At 41.9% G+C, this 19,487-nt stretch overlaps 1 protein-coding gene across 1 annotated transcript; it reads right to left on the reverse strand.

Annotated features, from left to right (window-relative positions):
• Positions 1-7,113: 7,113 nt before the first annotated feature.
• Positions 7,114-18,087, reverse strand: LOC309637299 (DLA class II histocompatibility antigen, DR-1 beta chain-like). The gene is made up of 6 exons (XM_082411707.1): positions 17,894-18,087; positions 12,088-12,357; positions 9,353-9,634; positions 8,489-8,599; positions 7,986-8,009; positions 7,114-7,678 (listed from the first exon to the last, which is right to left on the reverse strand). Exons 1-6 carry the CDS (start codon positions 17,991-17,993, stop codon positions 7,665-7,667), a joined length of 801 nt encoding a protein of 266 aa, XP_082267833.1. The 5' UTR covers positions 17,994-18,087; the 3' UTR covers positions 7,114-7,664.
• Between the last annotated feature and the right edge of the window lie 1,400 nt (positions 18,088-19,487).

The raw sequence follows: 19,487 nt of genomic DNA on the forward strand, positions 1-19,487 counted from the left end.
GTGCCCTGGGGGTGGTAGCCCCTCAAGAACTGTCTCTGATTGTTACAGTCCCATAGGAACCTGGAACACAAGTCCCCCTAGCAGAGCCAAGAGATGAAAGGGTGTCTCCTGAGTTACAGCTACAAAAGCCAGGGAACCAGATGAGAAACCAGAGCACCAGACATGTGTAAGAGCTCCCCTCCAAGAGATACTGGCACTCTGGAGTGTGGCAGAGGAAGAGTGCAAGATAGTGCCTGAGTTTTGAGGTCTTTGGAAAGGTTTACAGTTAGCCCTTTGATGTGTGTTTAATTTAAAAACCCTGCCCCTCAGGCCGAAGCCATGATGATAAACATACAGGCTTCTTTCACATAAAGACTCAGCTCCTGAGTCTGTTGCCTCTTGCTGTGCCCTGAGGGTGGGAGCTGGTTAAGAAATCTCTCTGTTGGTTACCGTCCTGTGGGACCTGTGAGCATAAGCCCTGATGGCCACCAGAGCCAGACAATGTAGAGGTGTTTCCTGGCCATAGTTGTACAAACTGGAGCACCAGACGTGTGTAAGAGCTCCCCTCGGGAGATACTGACACTATGGAAAGTGGCAGAGGGAGGGCATGAAGATGGCACTTCCTGAGGGAAAATATATATATGGTGCCTACCAGCTTTAGCAAGGCAGAGGGAGAGCTCAAAAATGGTGCTGGCCCATGCTTCTGTCCCCAAGAGTAACCCAACAGGCTTCTGCACCTCCAGCCAAAGCTTTAAGATATGTGACCACCTAGAGGGGTGGGCTAGGGAGTGTGGGAGGGAGACGCAAGAGGAAGGGGATATGGGGATATACGTATACATATAGCTGATTCACTTTGTTATACAGCAGAAACTAACACACCATTGTAAAGCAATTATACTCCAATAAAGATGTTAAAAAAAAAAAAAAGATTAGCAATAAATCTTTTTCAGTAAAGTCTGGGCCCTTTTGAAATGACTGCGTCTGTGTTAGACCCTGGCCACGTGAACCTGTGCATAAGCCCTTTAAGGGTGTCTTCTCAGTTTGCCACTGCCCCACAGGTCTTGTTGGTTCTCAAAGCCAGATGTTTTGGAGGATTGTCTGTCAAGTACAGGTCCTAAAATTTGGATGCCTTATTGAGGTACGAACACTTTGCTTCTCAGAAAGACGCTCTAGGCCTGTGGGTTCCCTCCCTGTTACGGTTGCTGTGTCAGGGTTGGGGTTTATGGCGAGACCTTGTCTCAGCCTCTCCTACCCACCTCCATGTGGCCCTTTTCTTGTCTGCAACGTGAAGTAGCTGCTCAGCTACTCTTCAGGTCTTTTTCAGAGGGAACTGTTTCATATGGAGCGGTAGATTCGGTGTGTTCATGGGAGGTGAGTTCACGGTCTTCCTACATGGCCATCTTGGACTGCCTCAGCAATTTTTTTTCATGAAAGGTCCCAAGAGAACTGGAAATATTTTTGTGAATACTAGGGCAGATAAAAGAAGGTGAGTGTAGAAAAGGGAGATAGAGAAGAAACATTTCTTTAAATGCAAATGTTTGGGAGAAGGAATAGGACCTGGGGAAAAAGCTGAGCATTGTGTTCTGTGACCAAGAGCACAGATGGTTCATAGGAAGTAGCACATGTGAGCCACAGAAGGACAATAAGATATGGAGAGTGAACCAAGATGGTGCCATGGGCCAGGATTACTAAAGTCTAGTCAAGAAAAGAAGAAATACCTCAGCAGCAGCATTAAATAGGGATAGTGAATAATGGGAAAATAATGGGAAAACACTGGGACAAGGCTACTGATTCCCACAGGATATTCTAGGAAAGCTCCTGACCAGAGGCCCAAAATAAGCACATGGCTAACACTAGCCCCTTTGCACTTCATGGACTCCAGCATTTGGTACAGGAGAATGAGGAGATGAGAGATCAATCTCAAGAGGGTCTGAAATAGGTAATTCTATAAAATATCAGAATACAGTTTTGATGAGACCTTCTGTGGATATATTGAGGACTGGGAGAAAGTAGAATAAAGGACATTCAAAAGACCCAAAGAGTAAGCATCCAGAAAATCTTTTGTGATTAATAATAAACTATGAAATAAGGAGCACAGAGTATCATCTGGGACATGATCCTGGGACTGGTTCACCCTTGGTCACTAGTCAGTTCATCCTCTCATTTTCTAGGAAGAAATAGTTATCTGTGTCTATGTAGGAGAAATTGTTGGAGCCACATGCTAGGGATGAAAAGATATATATGATTTAGATCGTACTTTTAAGAAAACTAGAACCCACAATAAAGATAGAAATATAAAATTAAAGGAAAACAATGTTACAAGACCTACAGTAGAAACATCTACAAAAAAAACAATCAAAACACAAATTGATACAACAAAATAATTAAAACCAAGTAAAAACATAATTTACAATAACAAGGAAGCATTTGTAGAGACGTGAGTTCTGGAGGAAGTGAGACTTAGAACATAGAGGAAGGGGTTGTTTCGGGTTGTTTAGAGACCTCTGGGGAATAGGAACCACAGTGAAATCATATGTGTAGGAGGGAGGGAGTGGTCAGGAGGCAGTAGATGGTGAAGAGTTCTTTTTGACAGAATTGTAATCCTACCTAAATAATGTTGGGCAATATGAGAGAGTGGATATGCAGAGTTAAACGATGCTAGGTAAGTCATTGTAAAAATGGTAAAATTACATCTTTTAGAAAGATGGGAATGAGGTTAGAAAAAAATATTAACTAGGAAAACTTTCAGCAACCCAAGGTTAGTTATGAGGGGTTGGGCAAAGAGATTAGTGTGATGACAGTAGGAATAAACAATATAGGACTCCTAGACATGTATAATATAAAAAAATGATATTTGATGAATAAGGGAGGAACATGAGATCTTTTAGAAGTATCTTTTCTTTCCTTTTGGAGATAGAAAGATCATCCCTTTTATCCGCCTGGGAGTTGGTTCTTTCCTTCTGAGTGAGACATTTTGGGGAAAGAAAGAGAAAGAGAAAGATTTGCTGGAAAAACCACATCCTTCCTCAGATAACTGTTTGGTTTCTTTTTTCCTATAACCAATAGGGATAAAGAATGAGGCAGCATCACTTATCTCCAGCAGATACATCTGACCAGAAGGTCTTATTTAAAGTCTTGGGTAGAAATCAGGAAAGGACAGAATGACTAAGTTAGATATTGATAATAAAAGCCAAAAATATCCTTTAGTGGAATGAATTAGGACATGATTAAGTGGTTAGCGAGGAAAGAGTATTTGCAGAGTAAAGCAAAGTGTGGAGTGAGGATTGGAGGAGATAGGCGTTTTTTTTTTCTTTTTTTTTTTAAATGTAGTGATTCTTTTTTTTAATATTTTTTTATTTATTTATTTTTGGTTGTGTTGGGTCTCCGGTTCGTGCGAGGGCTTTCTGTAGTTGCTGCAAGCGGGGGCCACTCTTCATCGCGGTGCGGGGACGGCTCTTCATCGCGGCGCGCGGGCCTCTCACCATCGCGGCCTCTCTTGTTGCGGAGCACAGGCTCCAGACGCGCAGGCTCAGTAGTTGTGGCTCACGGGCCCAGTTACTCCACGGCATGTGGGATCCTCCCAGACCAGGGCTCGAACCCTCATCCCCTGCATTAGCAGGCAGATTCTCAACCGCTGCGCCACCAGGGAAGCCCAAGAGATAGGCGTTTTGATAGAGATATGATCCCTGACTTTTCATACCTATGTAGGAAGTCCCTGGCTATGATTAAAAAGCACAAATAAAAAGCTATGATGCTGGTATCTCCCTGCTGCTCCTGACCTAGAAGAGATGCGGACTGTGAATGAGATCTACTATCCCAACTCTGGTTGCACAGACAAATGAAGGGAAAATCAAAGAATGAATTATCATTTATTTTCTACAAGGCACTGATTATGTACTTCCAGACACTTTAGTTCATTTAGTTCTCATCATAGCCTCGAAATGGCTATGTTGTATCACACTGTATTTTCAGTTAACTGTTGCATCCCCAACACATGGAAAAATGCTGATCACTTAGTGATACTCAATAATATTGACTACAAGGGTCTAGTCAGGAAATTAAACATTTTACATTTTTGATACTTTGTAGTGAAGTAGAACACACATATAGAAAAACACAGAAAGCATAAATGTACAACTTAATTTTTATAGTGCCAATATTCATGGAACCACTGCCCAGATCAAGAAATAGAACATTGGGGACATTGGGCCAATACCCTGTAAGTGCATAATGTGCCTCTTTCCATCCACACTCCTCTCTCTCTCTCCACCAGGATAATTCATTACCCAGATGTCTATACCAATCACTTCCTTGATTTTCCACGTACTTTCCCAACCTGACATTTATTTCTAAACGTGCTTAGTAGCATTATATAAATTGAATTATTACAGTATGTTCTCTTCTGTGCCTCTTTTGTGACCTAATCGTTTTCAATTGAGCAGCTAGGAAAGGATGGTCTTGTCAATAAATGCTGCTGAATCAGTTGGATACCCTTATTTAAAAAAAAGAATGAAATTTGACATCTATCTCACACCATACACAAAATTAATTCCAGTTGAATTGTATATCTATATATAAAAACGCAATGCAATAAGATCTTTAGAAGATAATGTTAGGTTATATCTTTATGACCTTGAAGTATAAAAAGATTTTAAAAATAGGATACAAAGTTCACTAGTCATAAAGAAAAAGATTACCTGGAAGTCACAAGTATAACATTTAAATAAGGATAGTAAGAATTTATTGGGTACAACTAGTGAGTATCATGGGATGTACTAGGAAAACTCCTGATGAGGACGTTCAACAAGCATATCATGCTGATTCTAGAAGCCTCTCACTAGCTGGGCTCCAGTTTCTATGGTTCTAGGAAAAAGAGGAATAAGAACGACAGAGGAACACACTCTCGAATACTTTGGAAATCACTGGAAGGAAAGGGGCAGTTAAATCTGGGAAACAAGGTGACCTTTAGGAAGGTGATGAACCAAAGTGTGAAAATGCAAAGAGGGGAAGGAGAGTGGCGTGGCAGAGATTACCCCCCAAATCATCACTTCCAAAGTCAGAAAAGAAAAGTCTTCCTTAATGTTCATCTTAATTTCTCCTTGACTCGATGATATCAATTAAACAGCAAATTTAATCCTGCTCACCTATGAACGTCAAGCATCATGCTAAGTGCTACGTGGACATAGAAGCATGGAGTACAACTGGTGAAATTCAAAGCGCAAACACTTACTGGATACCTCTTATATTCAGAAGAGTGCTAGTGGCTAGCAATACCAAGATAAAGATCTCAGGATTATCAATCTCCACCGGGAAAGAAAGAAAGACACGTAGAATAATAGCTCTGTGAGTCGGAGACTTTATCTTCTTTGTGTACCGTTCTTTCTCAGTTCCTGGAGAAACACCTGGTTCAGAGGAGGTAATCATAAATAGTTGTTGAATTAATAAACAATACATTATGAATAAATACAGTGAAGGGGAGGGGCAACATAGGGGTAAGGGATTTAAAGGTACAAACTATTAGGTGTAAAATAAGCTGCAAGAATATACAACCCGGGGAATATAGTTAATATTTTATAATAACTATAAAGGAAGTACAACCTTTAAAAATTGTGAATCACTGTACTGTACACATGTAACGTATAATATTGTACAGCAGCTATACTTCAATTTAAAAAAAGAAAAAAGAAGACAGGCATTTATAATTACAATGAAAATACAAATGGGTATTATTTTAAAGTAATCAAGTTTAAACATAGTAGAAAAAGGGTATATTCATACAGGTTGGAGTATTTAGAAGAAACTTGAAAATGTAGTTCGTTTGCAGAAGTGAGACTTGAATCAGAGAAGGAGGAAGAAATGATTCAGAACAGCAGTGCAAAAGGAACAATCATGAATCATATGAACAAAAACAGTACTGGCTTAGGGTTGGAAGTACTGGGGGGAAAAAAAAAAAGAACTGCCTCTTTTCTTTTTTCAGGAGTAATATCAAAAGACCCAGTCCTTCAATCTCAGGCTGCTTCTCTAGCCTGGGTCCTAGGCTCTTTCTTCTAGGACAAAGCAGGCCAATTTGCTGAACAAAGATACTTTATGGAAATTCTCATTTCTATCACTTTCCTTCCTATACAACCAATAAGTGAAGTAACATCATTTGTCTCCACCAAATAATGTTTCTGTAATGGTCCTAGTATTAGTCTGGTTTCAAGATCCTGTGAGAAAGTGGAGTCAGGACAAGTTATGAGTTATGTGGTGAGAGGAAGGTCTAATACCTAGAGTTTGTGAGAAGAAACAGGATATGGCTATGTGGATTGCCAAGAACTCTCTCCTTTTGGTTTTCAAGCATGATTTAGATGGGTCTAGAGTGCTACTTAAAAAATCCTTCCATTATTTCTATTTACAAACAAAATCAGATGATAGATGATAGATAGAAAAATAGATAAACAGATAAAATGAATGGTGTATCTATATATTCCTATTCTCCTCCTCTATCTTATTAAACAAAATGTTGTGTACTAATACTCACAGCCCTGTACATACTGAAAGGGCATTTTGGATATTATTCCACAGCAGGTTATTCTCATTTTTTCCTCCAGCTGCAGAGTATTTCACTGTTTGGATGTACATCAGTGAATTTATATAATCCCTTTTCTTTCCCAGAACTGTCCCTGATTTCTGCTAAGATAAGGTCCATTAAGGATTTTCCTGTAACAGACAGTAAGTTTACTGCACAATCTGGAGGGTCTCAGAAATGCACCTTTTCCAATAGTTTCGGCTTTGTCCTGAAGGCCTTCTGAACCCTATTTACGGGGAAGAATGCATCTCAGCCAAAGAGCCGGCATGCCACTGCCTTTTATCTGAGAGACAGTAAAAGGCTGAAGTGTTGAAGCCCACCATTAGTCTAATAAAAGAGGAGTTCAAGAAGTACCCAGGATTAGATATTTTCTTCAAAAAAAACAAAAAAAAAAAAAAACAGGGAAAAAGAGAAAAAAGAACATGATTACAAAAATTTTCAGGGCATCACATCCTTACAAGTCACCTGTATTTCTTATATTTTTTGCCCCTTTCTGTATCCCATGGTGTGAAGAAACTTGCATGCTTGTCTTTGAGAATGCAAAGATGTAGGAGACAACCATGAAATGGGTTCAACAAGGCTTTTATTCTAGTTCAGGAAAACATTCCTAATTAGAGAATACAGAAAACCCAAGAAAAAAACAGGGAAGGAAGCAAGGAAATCTTTCAGATCCCCAAGTGACCAAAGTTCAGTAATGTTAATGAAAACCATTATTGTTATATGATGCAATTCTCCTTTTTTCTTTTCTTTCTACTTCCTTCCTTGGAACTGTATGAAGCAGATGGTTTTCATCCATATTTATTTGAGAAAGACTTTAAAAAGAAAAGTGGGCAGAAGATGAGTTCAGATGCACAGGAGGCAGTAAAGGTTAAAAACAAAAGGGACCAGGAAAAAATGAAGGTAAGGTATTGCGATCAATATTGGGGACTTCCAGGTCAAGGATAGGGGCTGAGGAAGCCATCAAGAAGGACATTTTCTGCAGGGTCACTCAACCAAGAGCAAACTAGATCCTGAGAAGTACTATCGTTGTGGAAGAATTACAGCAAAGCAGGAAACATTTTCATGCTGCGAAGAAGCCGGGACAGAAGGTTTTTGCTTGAGTGTCACCATCCTCCCTTCAGCTCAGGAGTCCTGCAAAAGACAGAGGAGAGGGTTGTTTCCAGATCTAACTCTGCAAGCAGTTTTTTTCTTCTCATTCAGGGTCTCATGTTAAAGCATTGAATTAAGAAGGAAAACAAATTCTTAAGTCTCCCTGAGCCAAAGTTACTTCAGAGCACAGGCCTTCTGTTTAGTGGAGAGAAGAAGCTTCAGTGGAAACTGCCTGATCCAAAGTCAGATCCAAGGTCTTTCCCATTATTTCTGTCACCTGTCTTGTCACCTCTACCATCTGTTCTAGGGAGACTAAGTATGTCTCTAAAAGAGAGTTAAAGAGCATTACCTGTTGGCTGAAGTCCAGAGTGTCCTGGGAAAGAGAAGGGAAGATATATACTTAAAATATATGGAGGTTAATCTGTCCCCAGACACAATGTTCCCAACCCCCGACCCCCACCTCAGATTCCCCTAATACCACAACCTAATCACACGATGCCAGGGCAGGGAGGAGAGCAGACACTGAGAGTTGGTAAGCTACGAAGCTTCTGTCACACAAATCCAGTATAACTTCATCAGTCTCAGTGTCTCTTCCTGCATTTGCCCCAGGATCTCCACCCAAAATCTCCAAGCATGTTAACATTTTTCTTATCTCTGCAGGCCATCACCTCTTACATTTTAACCGTAGCTAACCATGGACTGTCAATTTCTGGATTTTCAGGAAATTTGAGGTCAACTAAGCAAAGAAAGACTTTACACAGGGTCATAGATATACAGAGAACTAACTGAGCAAAGTCATATTTCTTCCCCCAAAAGTCTGTGGGGAGGCTCAGCTGCCAACAGGCTCCTTACCTTTCTGATTCCTGCAGTAGATGAACAGCCCCACCCCAAGGAAGAGCAGACCCAGAACAAAGCCTCCGATTCCACTCATCATCTTGCTCTGAGCAGATTCAGACTGTGCCCCTGAGAAAAGAAGCTAGTTTTAGTGCTATTTTACCCCAGTTCTTACTTCTCTAATTGAGACTCTGAGATTCAGAACTGTGACAATGGGGGAAAAAAGCCTGCCCTGGAAGAAATAGAATAATTGGCCATTTCTGGAAAAGAGGTTTAAGAATCACACTAAGTAGATACACACTGAGAATTAAACTCATTTAAATATCACAGCCTTGACATAAGGCCACTACTTCAACATCTTAAGGGTGAAGTGCCAGGAACTCAATGAGGTTAAGTAGGTTGTCTAGGGTGGCAGAGCTAATAAAAGGCAGAGCTGAGGTTGGACTCCCTTCATGTCAGGAAGGTCCCTACATCGTAGAGGACACACCTCTTCTCAGATCACAATGAACAACTCAGAGCAACAATGTCAGAAGTAGGAGCCCAGCCTGAAGAAGGGGACTGGTGCCCAGGGCCAAAGAGGTGTCCATGACCTGAGATAAGATGGGAGGCTCAAAACAGGGACACCTCTATTCTGCTTGCCAGGCATAACTGCCTTCTCAGGGGGTACAGGTCTTTGTACAAACTATCACAGGATATCTAAAAATATCAGAGGATCTCTATCACAGGATATTCACATGACTACCCTCCTAACCTAAGCTGAAGGATAGGAGAGAATAGAGCAAATGAACATATGCTGTGGGGAGAGGAGAAACCTGACACTCAGGGGTAAGCAAGCCCCCTCCTTGGTAGGTGAGGAACTTATGAGGCCAGAAAGCGTCTCACTCCATTCCACTGTGATAGGGCTCGTCCGGCTGGGGTGCTCCACATGGCAGGTGTAGACCTCTCCACTCTGAGGGACTGTTTCAAGCATCACCATGGTCTGGAAGGTCCAGTCCCCATTAGGGATCAGGCCTGTGGACACCACCCCAGCCTCCTCTTCCTGGCCGTTCCGGAACCACCTGACTTCAATGTGGCCTGGATAGAAACCATTCACAGAGCAGACCAGGAGGTTGTGGTGCTGCAGGGGCTGTGTCTTTGCAGGATACACAGTCACTGTAGGCGCCACTAGGAGAGAAAATGGTAGAGGGGATAAGTGAGGGAGACAGAGTAAGTCTCGTTGGTTGGCTGCCTTTCTGCATCCACTCTCCAGTCCCAGACTGCAGCCTTGGGGCAGGTCTCCCTCAAAGGTGGCCATGTGGCCCAACTTTAGGAGTTAGTACCATGATCCTTAATTTAACCCTTACCGCATGGACCCATTAGATTTTATAGATGCTGAGGATACTTGTGTGTCTTTTTTTCCCATTGCATGAAACAGTTATTTATTGTTGACATGTTTACAAATCTTTGCAAGGCATTTAATTAAAAGTGTCATTTCTGAATTCATGTTGCCTGGGTTCAAATCCAGGCTCTGTCTCTTACAGAGTCATCCCAGGAGAATTTTTCCATTCCTCTGTGTCTCATCTTTCTCACCTATAAACAGGAATAATAATTCTAATTCACCTCGTAGGGTTATGTGAGGATTAATGAACCTGAAGTATATAAAATCGTAACTGGAATTTAGCCTTCAGTATATCAGAGCTATTTATTACCCTTGTTTTATTTGAAAGAATATATGATTCAAAGCAGTGTGGATAAATTAGGGAACAGCGGGGGTGGGGGGCACTCTGTAGAGACAGAGGATGAAATCCTGGGAAAGCTGTCTCCAGGCACTCACACCTTAGAACACCTCAGAAAAGGTTCTGCCCCAGGAAGAAGGAAAGACGCAAGTGAATCTCTAACTCTGAGTTGAATTCCAAAAAACCCCATGAGTCCTGAAGGAGAAGGAAAGAAGGAAGAAAAGTCATTATTTAAAAAAAAATTTTCTTATAATTAAACTCTGCTAATCAATCCCTCTCCTTTGCAAAACAAGTGAATTTACCACTGGAATTGTTATCAGTTTGCAATTGTCTCTCTTTTTAAGCTGACCCATAAGTTCAGGCAAGGGTCTGGGACTCATTAAATATGTGCTTAGCGCCTGAGACAATCTGACAGTATCAGCCTTAATAAACACAATTTTTTTTAAATGATGGAGAAACTTGGTGAAAAACATTTTTACAATACTCTAAAATGGTAAGTTTAAAATTGATGGTAAATCTTTCCTAACAATTTTGCAGTTTATTTTATTAACTAAAAATGTTTAAATTTCTATCATGGAAAATAATAAACTGAATCAAGATATAAACCTCGAACTGGACAGAAAGCTGAATCAAATATCAACAGAATTAATTTTGCTGCATAGAGAATCTATATCACTGAGAAAAACACCAGGACCCCAGAAATAATAGAGAATAAATAATAGAGCAGTAACAAGGGGCCAATAGATATGTGAGAGATATTCAAGAACTTTAGGAATCAAAGAAATATAAATTTAAAATAAAAAATGTAACTTTTAAACTGAGTACTTGGCACTATATATCTTTGAAAAAAGATCTGATAAAGGAGATTGTGAGGTGAATTGTTACACTTATAAAAAGAAATATTATGTAACTACTCGAATACTATTAGCGTTATAAAAATAGTAACATCAGTGTGTTAACATAATTATAATTCAAAAGGTGATTACACAGTCATCTCGACTATGTAAAAATATATAGGCTAAGGGGAAAAAAAAAAAAAAAGGCGAAAAATTTAGACCTAGAAGAAGTCTCAGGAAGATCAGAGGTGCCTCAGAGGCTCCCCTGCCCGCACCTGTCAAAAAGTAGTCTGACACCTTTTTCTCAGTGAAGTGCTCCTGCACACAGACAGACGCGGCACACTTATTTCTGGGGTGTCAGGAGTAAGAGGGTGTGTGCCCAGAGCACGCTGTGACTCTTCTCCTCACAGGTTCCCAATCCTTTCACTTTCCTCACCTCTCCTCCCCCAAACCTTCCCCCAACCACAGACACCTTGAAGTCCCTCCCGCATCTCTAACCGCCCACCCCAGTGGGGGTTTCCTCCCCTCCCCTCCCCTCCCCCTCCCTCCCCTCCCCTCCCCCCTCCCACCCCTCCCCTCCCCCCTCCCTCCCCTCCCCTCCCCCTCCTCTCCCCTCCCCTCCCCTCCCCCTCCCCTCCCCTCCCCCTCCTCTCCCCTCCCCTCCCCTCCCCCTCCCCTCCCCTCCCTTCCTCCTCCTCCTCTCCCCTCCCCTCCCCTCCCCTCCTCTCCCCTCCCCTCCCCCTCCCCCTCCCCTCCCCCACAGGGACCACCAAGGACGCCCGGAGCCTCCCTCCTGCACCCCTCCCGCCACACCTCCCCTCCCTCCCGGGCCTCCGCACACCACACACGCTCTGTCCCCTCTCACAGTCACTGACAAAATCACACACTGTCTCCAGACAACAGGAACCCGCCTAACTCGTACTTGCTCGCAGTCCTACACACCCCCGCCCCCCGAACGCAGTCTCCTCTGTCCCCGTCTCTGTGTCTCCCTGTCTCTGTTTCTGTCTCAAACACACACCCACACGCACTGCGCCCCCGCCCGCTGGCCGCCCAGCCCCGCGCTCACCTCGCCGCTGCACCGTGAAGCTCTCCACAACCCCGTAGTTGTGTCTGCAGTACGTGTCCACCGCGGCCCGTCTCTGCTCCAGGAGGTCCTTCTGGCTGTTCCACTTCTCGGCGACCGGCCGGCCCAGCTCGGTCACCGCCCGGAACTCGCCCACGTCGCTGTCGAAGCGCACGTGCTCCTCCCGGTTATAGATGTCTCTGGTCACGAACCGCACGCGCTCCGTGCCGTTGGTGAAGTAACAGTAGGCCTTTAACTGGTACAGGAAATCCTCTGCGGGAGACACCGCCGCTCAGTCAGGCCTCAGCCCCACGCGGCAGCCGACATTACATTTGTTGAAAATCTTGGTCCCACTGAAATTTATATTTTTTAAGAATCTGGACCCACTGAAGAGCTGTTTTTCCAGGAAAATTAATTTGTTCAGGACCCAGGCTTATTTATTTCTTTGCTTGCCAACCAATTGCAAAGTCATAGTTTATCCTTCACATCATCTTTTTTCTTAATTTCTCTGCCTCTGGTCCACTACTTATCTGTAGTAGTAAATTACAGCCACAGACATCTTATTCCTGTTCGTGCCTCAACGATTTCATTTTCTAACTTTGTCTCCTAGTTCCAACAATACAAGTAGGCATCAAATTACCACCCTTGGCCAGATGTAGAACTTGTTTCTGTAGTCAAGCCTCCTCAGGGGAGAGAAGGGGAGAAACTAAGAAGAAGATGATATTCTCATATAGACAGTTTACAAAAAACTGAGCAGGTCCCCAGACTTTAAGTAGAGACCATCACCTAGAAATGATGGCGGAAAGAAGGGTACTCTGGGTCAGACCAGGTCTATTTTACTATTCAGAAATTCTCAAGTATCTTATCGACACATGACACCAACGTTACAAAATTAAGAAGTGTGAAGTTACTGTTCACTGTAGCTTGTATGGTTAGCACTGTTTGTCCAGTTCTCGTCCCCAACTTAAGGTTGCTAGATTTAGCAAATAAAAATACAGGATTCCCAGTGAAATTTCGATTTTGATAAATTACTGTTGTTTATCAGAACTTCAGATTTAACTGAGCATCCTGTATTTAATTTGGCAACCTTAGCCCAACTTGCTAATGTAGCCTCAGAAGGAGGAGGATATTTAATACTTCTTCTTTGTATTCTTTAACACATGCCCATGGCAGGCTGCAGGAAGTGTGAACACATATGGACTTTTCAACTAATAAATGCAGAATGAATGTAAATGTCTCTTTTTTTGTAAATGTCTCTTTTTTGTCAACAACAACAAAAAAGATACATTTACATCTTATTTTTTATTTTATTATTTTATTTATTTAACTTTTTATTTTATATAAGAGTATAGCCGATTAACAATTTGTGATAGTTTCAGGTGCACAGCAAAGAGACTCAGCCCTACATATACATGTATCCGTTCTCCCCCAAACGCTCCTCCCATCCAGGCTGCCACAGAACATTGAGCAGAGTTCCCTGTGCTATACAGTAGGTATGTCTCTTTTGTATTGGATCTAGCAGCCCTTGCAGCGCCCCTCCACACACACACACACACACACACGCCCAAGACACACACTGTGCATATGAACATCAGAAATTTTGTCAGTAATTCAGACACAATCAAACCACTATCCGCTAATGGGGGTTAGAATCCCAAGCTGTAGAATCAGAACTTCTGAATTTGAACATGAGCTCTTCTACTTAGGTCAGTTTTAGCATCCATGAGCCTTTTTTCTTGATCTCCAAAACAGATCTGATGATAGTATATCCCTCACAGTATATTTTTAAGTGTGAAATTAAAGAGTGGCACTTCCTAGTGCTGATCATATAATAAACACTCAATAAATATATTGACATTTTTATTTTTATAACCCTATGAAAGCAAGCTCACAAGATCTTTCTATTCCTTAACTTCCTAAAGCAAGTAATATCTTCATCATCATTTGGCAATTGTCTTCAATTAATATAATCACTAATTACCATTTTGAGCAAATAAGAGCAGAACATTTTATATATAATAATGTGGTATATATAAATCTAACACAAAAGGGGTATGCTGACTTAGAACAAAGGGAATTTCTATATACTCAGACTTGATAATATAATCTAAGTTCTAGAACTAACAATGTGGCACTGGGTAAATAACTCAAACTCTTTGAATTTTAGATTCCATAGATATACATGTTTTTTGTTTTTTGGGTTTTTTTGACACCTTTATTGGAATATAATTGCTTTACAATGTTGTGTTAATCTCTGCTGTATAACAAAGTGAATCAGATATATGTATACATATATCCCCATATCCCCTCCCTCTTGCGTCTCCCTCCCACCCTCCCTATCCCACCCCTCTAGGTGTTCACAAAGCACAGAGCTGATCTCCCTGTGCTATGCAGCTGCTTCCCACTAGCTATCTATTTTACATTTGGTAGTGTATATATGTCCATGCCACTCTCTCACTTCATCCCAGCTTACCCTTCCCCTGCCCCGTGTCCGCAAGTCCATTCTCTACATCTGTGTCTTTATTCCTGTCCTGCCCCTAGGTTCATAAGAAGCATTTTTTTTTTTTTTTAGATTCCATATATGGGCATTAGCATACGGTATTTGTTTTTCCCTTTCTGACTTACTTCACTCTGTATGACAGACTCTAGGTCCATCCACCTCACTACAAATAACTCAATTTCGTTTCTTTTATGGCTGAGTAATATTCTGTTGTATATATGTGCCACATCTTCTTTATCCATTCATCTGTCAATGGATGCTTAGGTTGCTTCCATGTGATATATATGTTTCTAATTGCTACAGATATGATAGGATAGTTATAAGAATTACATACTGAAATTTATAGGCCTGGTACAGAGTAGCTGTAAAATGTTATGAGGCTCCACGTTGACAGAAACCAGATTTGTTTGGTGTGTTACTCCAACATTACCACCTAAGGTTAAATAACTGGTGTATTCTAGGACATGAATAAATACTGGCTGTATTAATTAATGTTTTTTTGCATAACCTTGGCATTCAAGGGCACTCTAATGCTTCCTTGCTGATGACTAACTAAACATGTCTGATTCTCAGGTTTTCCCAGCTTCTCATCAGGCTCTTATTTTTATACTTTAGGTCCAGCTGATTCCCTTATGCTAGAGCACAGTCTGTCCCTGAGGTCAGCTAGTCAAAAGAGTCATCTGTCATCCATTCTTCAGTTCTTCAGCTCCCATTCTCTCCTCAAACGATCCAATCTAGCTCCTGTCTTGTATACTCCACTGACAGCAAATGCCAGGTCCACCATACCCAGTGCTCACTTCTCTGTCATGTTTTCTCATTTCACCCACCTCTTTGTCATACTCACCACAAATCGCCACTCTCTCCATCCTTGAAAAATCTAAGTTCCCTCACTCTCTGCATCACATTCTCTTGGTTTTTGTCACTATCCCTGGTACTCCTTCCCACTCCCCTTTGCTGACTTACTGACCCTGGCCCTCTCTTTGCCTTCTACTACACACTCCCACACTCCTTCTTTATGTGCAACCTCTTCTACTTTCCTCAAATTTAACACAGTTGTCAATGACTGCAACATATATGTCTCCAGCCCTGGTCTCCCCCTGAATTCGTCTCATAAATTCAATTGGCCTCTTGACAGCTCCACAAAAATGTCAAAAAATCATTTTAAACTTAAACAAAACTTTTATTCCTAACCACCCACCTCAAAGTTTTTCCTCCCATAGTCTTCCTTACCTCAATAAGCAGCACCATTATGTTTATTCCAGTAATTCAAGACAAAATCCTGAGGGATAAGCTTAATTTTCTACCCCTTCCTAATATAATTTATTAACAAGTCATACAAATATCTATTTCAAATCTGTTGCCTTTCTCTTTATTACTGTCTTTGTCACTACTACACTAAATCAGGCCACAAGCACGTCCTCCCTGGAGAATTCTACCATGATCCTAAAAGGTCTCCCTGATGAATCCGTACAATCCAATCTCCACATGGTTGCTAGAATTGTTTTTTTAATAAACATAAACTGACACTCCTTGTAACCCCTCAGTAGCTTCACATATCTTTTTCAATAAAATTCAAAAATCTTACCTTAGCCATCAGGGCCAAAATGATTTGGCTCCTGATTTCCTCTCCGATCTCATTTTATTCCACGTGCTAACTTGCTTGCTCTGTTTCAGCCACTCTAGCCTTTTTCTGTCCCTTAAACACAGCAAATATCTTTCCACACTTTGTTCTTTCCCTGTTCCCTTGCACCCTTTACATAACTGCCTCCTTCTCATCACTCATGTTTCAACTAAAGGTCACTTTCTCAGGGAGACCTCCCTAGCCACTTGAACCAACGTCAAGTGAATCCCATTTTCTCTGTCCCATAGCCCTGATACATTTTTTTCAGAGCACTTACTGCTCTTTGAAATGTTTTTCTTTGTTAATTGGGTTGTTATCTTTCTCTCCTGTCATTAGGTAAGTTCCATGATAATTGAGACTTTTCTAGCTTTTATTCATATAGAATTCTGAGTCTAGACAGAGCCTAGTATATAATAGCTGCTCAAATAAACATTTGTGGTCTAAATGAATGAACTCATGGTTTGGGGAATTGATTATTGTGAGGATCTTGGAAAGCAAGAAGGGGCTCCAGCTCCAACACTCTTTTATTCTGCTGACACATTATATCCCTTCCACTTTCTGTGACAAATTCAGACAAACGTCCTCTTTCTTCTTCAACTAGTTGTAAGAGGCATTCACAGGAAAGAAAAAGGTGATTTTAAGCAAGAGGGAAAATTTCATAAGTTTTAGCTCATCCAATGGATCTATTATAGTGCTGGGGTCTGTGCAAACGTTGGGGACTTTCAGTAATGCTGATGACATAGCTGGGGAAAAATAGGGACAAACTTGAAGGAGAGGTAACCAAACATGGCTAATTAAGGAACATAGACAGCACAGTGGATGAACCTATAATTTATCCTCTACTAGTTGAATCTCTTCTCATATGCTCGGGCCAAAGAACGGGGAGATGTAGGAGAAACTGATCATCTAGAAAGGTTCAAAATAGATTCACAGTGAACACTAACCTGTGCCAGGTTTCCAGAAGATGTCCTAAGTTCTTTAAGGCATCAAAGAACACCACCCCATGGATGCTCCTGATCTAAAGAGTCATTTCAAGTACTAAGGATTACTAAGAGTCGTTTCAGCTCCAGGGTGCTTTACCCAGGAGAAATAGAGAGAAAATGAATCCCAACTTCTGTCAGAGAACCTCCAGGGCAGGGATACAGGCATTTTAAAGATTGGGGTTCAGGAGAAAGAAAAGATATGGGGGAAGGCCCTTTGATACATTCTCACATATTAGAGAGAGGCACCAACATCACAGATCTTCTGGAGGATATAACACAGGATCTTCTAGGAGGGATCTTTCTAATTCCTTGCGATTTCCCATAAAATTCTCAGAGAAACTTTCCCTTTTCCTGGCATAACTCAACATAATAAAGGGAAATGCCAAATGGGGAGTTATCTTTATTTCTAAATCCTCTTAAGACAATGAAAGAATGGGATGCAAGGCTAGGGAGGTTTTATTGGAGGAGAATTGAGAAAAATAAATGTCTTATACATATGGAAGTCCCTGATGCAGCTCTCATAGAGAGGACAAATATCTAGACACCTTTTGTTGTGGAAAGAATTGGGGATCCCTGTGGTAAAGATAGCTGGTCACTGAAGAATATATCACAATTTTTAAGGGGCATGGCCTGGACACAGTGACAAAACTAAGTACCTTCCTTCCCCCACCCCATGATAGCTCACCATCCAAGGTATACACTTACGTTGGGTCTCCCTGGCCCAGGCCAGGGGAGGGCTCAGCACCATCAGTATCACTGTCAGAGCTGCCATCCAGGAGCCTCCGGAGAAATACAGAGACACCATGCTGGAGAACAGGAGAGGACAGGGTGTGAGGGGAGCAGGCAAGCCCCACTCAAATGGGTACTGTGACCCTCCTCCACCCAAGTGACACCAACCAAGGAATTCAGTATTTGCTCCTGGATTGGATGTTCTTGGTGTTAGAGAACCAATCAGCATCACAGACAAGATGCATCATCAGTGACTGGTCAGAGATTCAGTAGGAAGGTCCTCTTCTGAAGCTTAGAATTTCCTCCACTAAAAGGATTTTTTTTTTTTAAAGGGAATTCACTGGATTTTTTTTAAAGGAATTCCTTTATTTTTATTTATTTTTATTCATTTGTTATTATTTTTTTTTAATATTTTATTTATTTATTTATGGCTGTGTTGGGTCTTCGTTTCTGTGTGAGGGCTTTCGCCAGTTGCGGCAAGTGGGGGCCATTCTTCATCGCAGTGCGCGGGCCTCTCACTATCGCGGCCTCTCTTGTTGCGAAGCACAGGCTCCAGACGCGCAGGCTCAGTAATTGTGGCTCATGGGCCCAGTCGCTCCGCGGCATGTGGGATCCTCCCAGACCAGGGCTCGAACCCGTGTCCCCTGCATTGGCAGGCAGAGTCTCAACCACTGCGCCACCAGGGAAGCCCAAGGAAGGTCGTCTTCTGAAGCTTAGAATTTCCTCCACTAAAAGGATTTTTTTTTTTTTAAAGGGAATTCACTGGATTTTTTTTTTAAAGGAATTCCTTTATTTTTATTTATTTTTATTCATTTATTATTATTTTTTTTGGCTGTGTTGGGTCTTCGTTTCTGTGCGAGGGCTTTCTCTAGTTGCGGCAAGCGGGGGCCACTCTTCATCGCGGTGTGCGGGCCTCTCACTATCGTGGCCTCTCCTGTTGCAGAGCACAGGCTCCAGACGCGTAGGCTCAGTAGTTGTGGCACACGGGCTTAGTTGCTCTGCGGCATGTGGGATCTTCCCAGACCAGGGCTCGAACCCGTGTCCCCTGCATTCGTAGGCAGATTCTCAACCACTGCGCCACCAGGGAAGCCCCCTAAAAGGATTGTTTTAATTTAGTGCTTTAGAGGTTTGATCCAGCTGCATCTGAAACATTTTAACTGGGCCTCTATTGTGAGCCAGCTCCATGCTGGTCAGTGATGTGTCACACGTTTGAGCCTTTTAGAAGCATTCATTCCTCTCTGCTTGAGACAAAGCTATTTTGACAAATGTATGTGTGATTGTGTTTAGGAGTTGAGTTCCTGGAGAGAAAATGATTGCAAGTTAATCATTCAACTTGGAGACCTTTAATCCGGTCCTTATTGCACCGTAACCTAGTGTTGTAGATTTGGGGAAGTTACTTAACCTCTACAGTTGAAACGAAGGCACTGTGATCTTTCAGTTATTTCAATACTGAAAGATTCTGTGGACTCCTCAAGGAACAGCATCCCCTGGTAACAGATGATGTGACAGAATTATAGTTGTTGATTGGAGAATAGTCTGTACCTCCTTACAGGTCGAGATGTCCCTGATA

The sequence above is a fragment of the Balaenoptera physalus genome, assembly GCF_965194825.1.
Source record: "Balaenoptera physalus genome assembly, chromosome: 11".
NCBI classification, from domain to species: domain Eukaryota; kingdom Metazoa; phylum Chordata; class Mammalia; order Artiodactyla; family Balaenopteridae; genus Balaenoptera; species Balaenoptera physalus.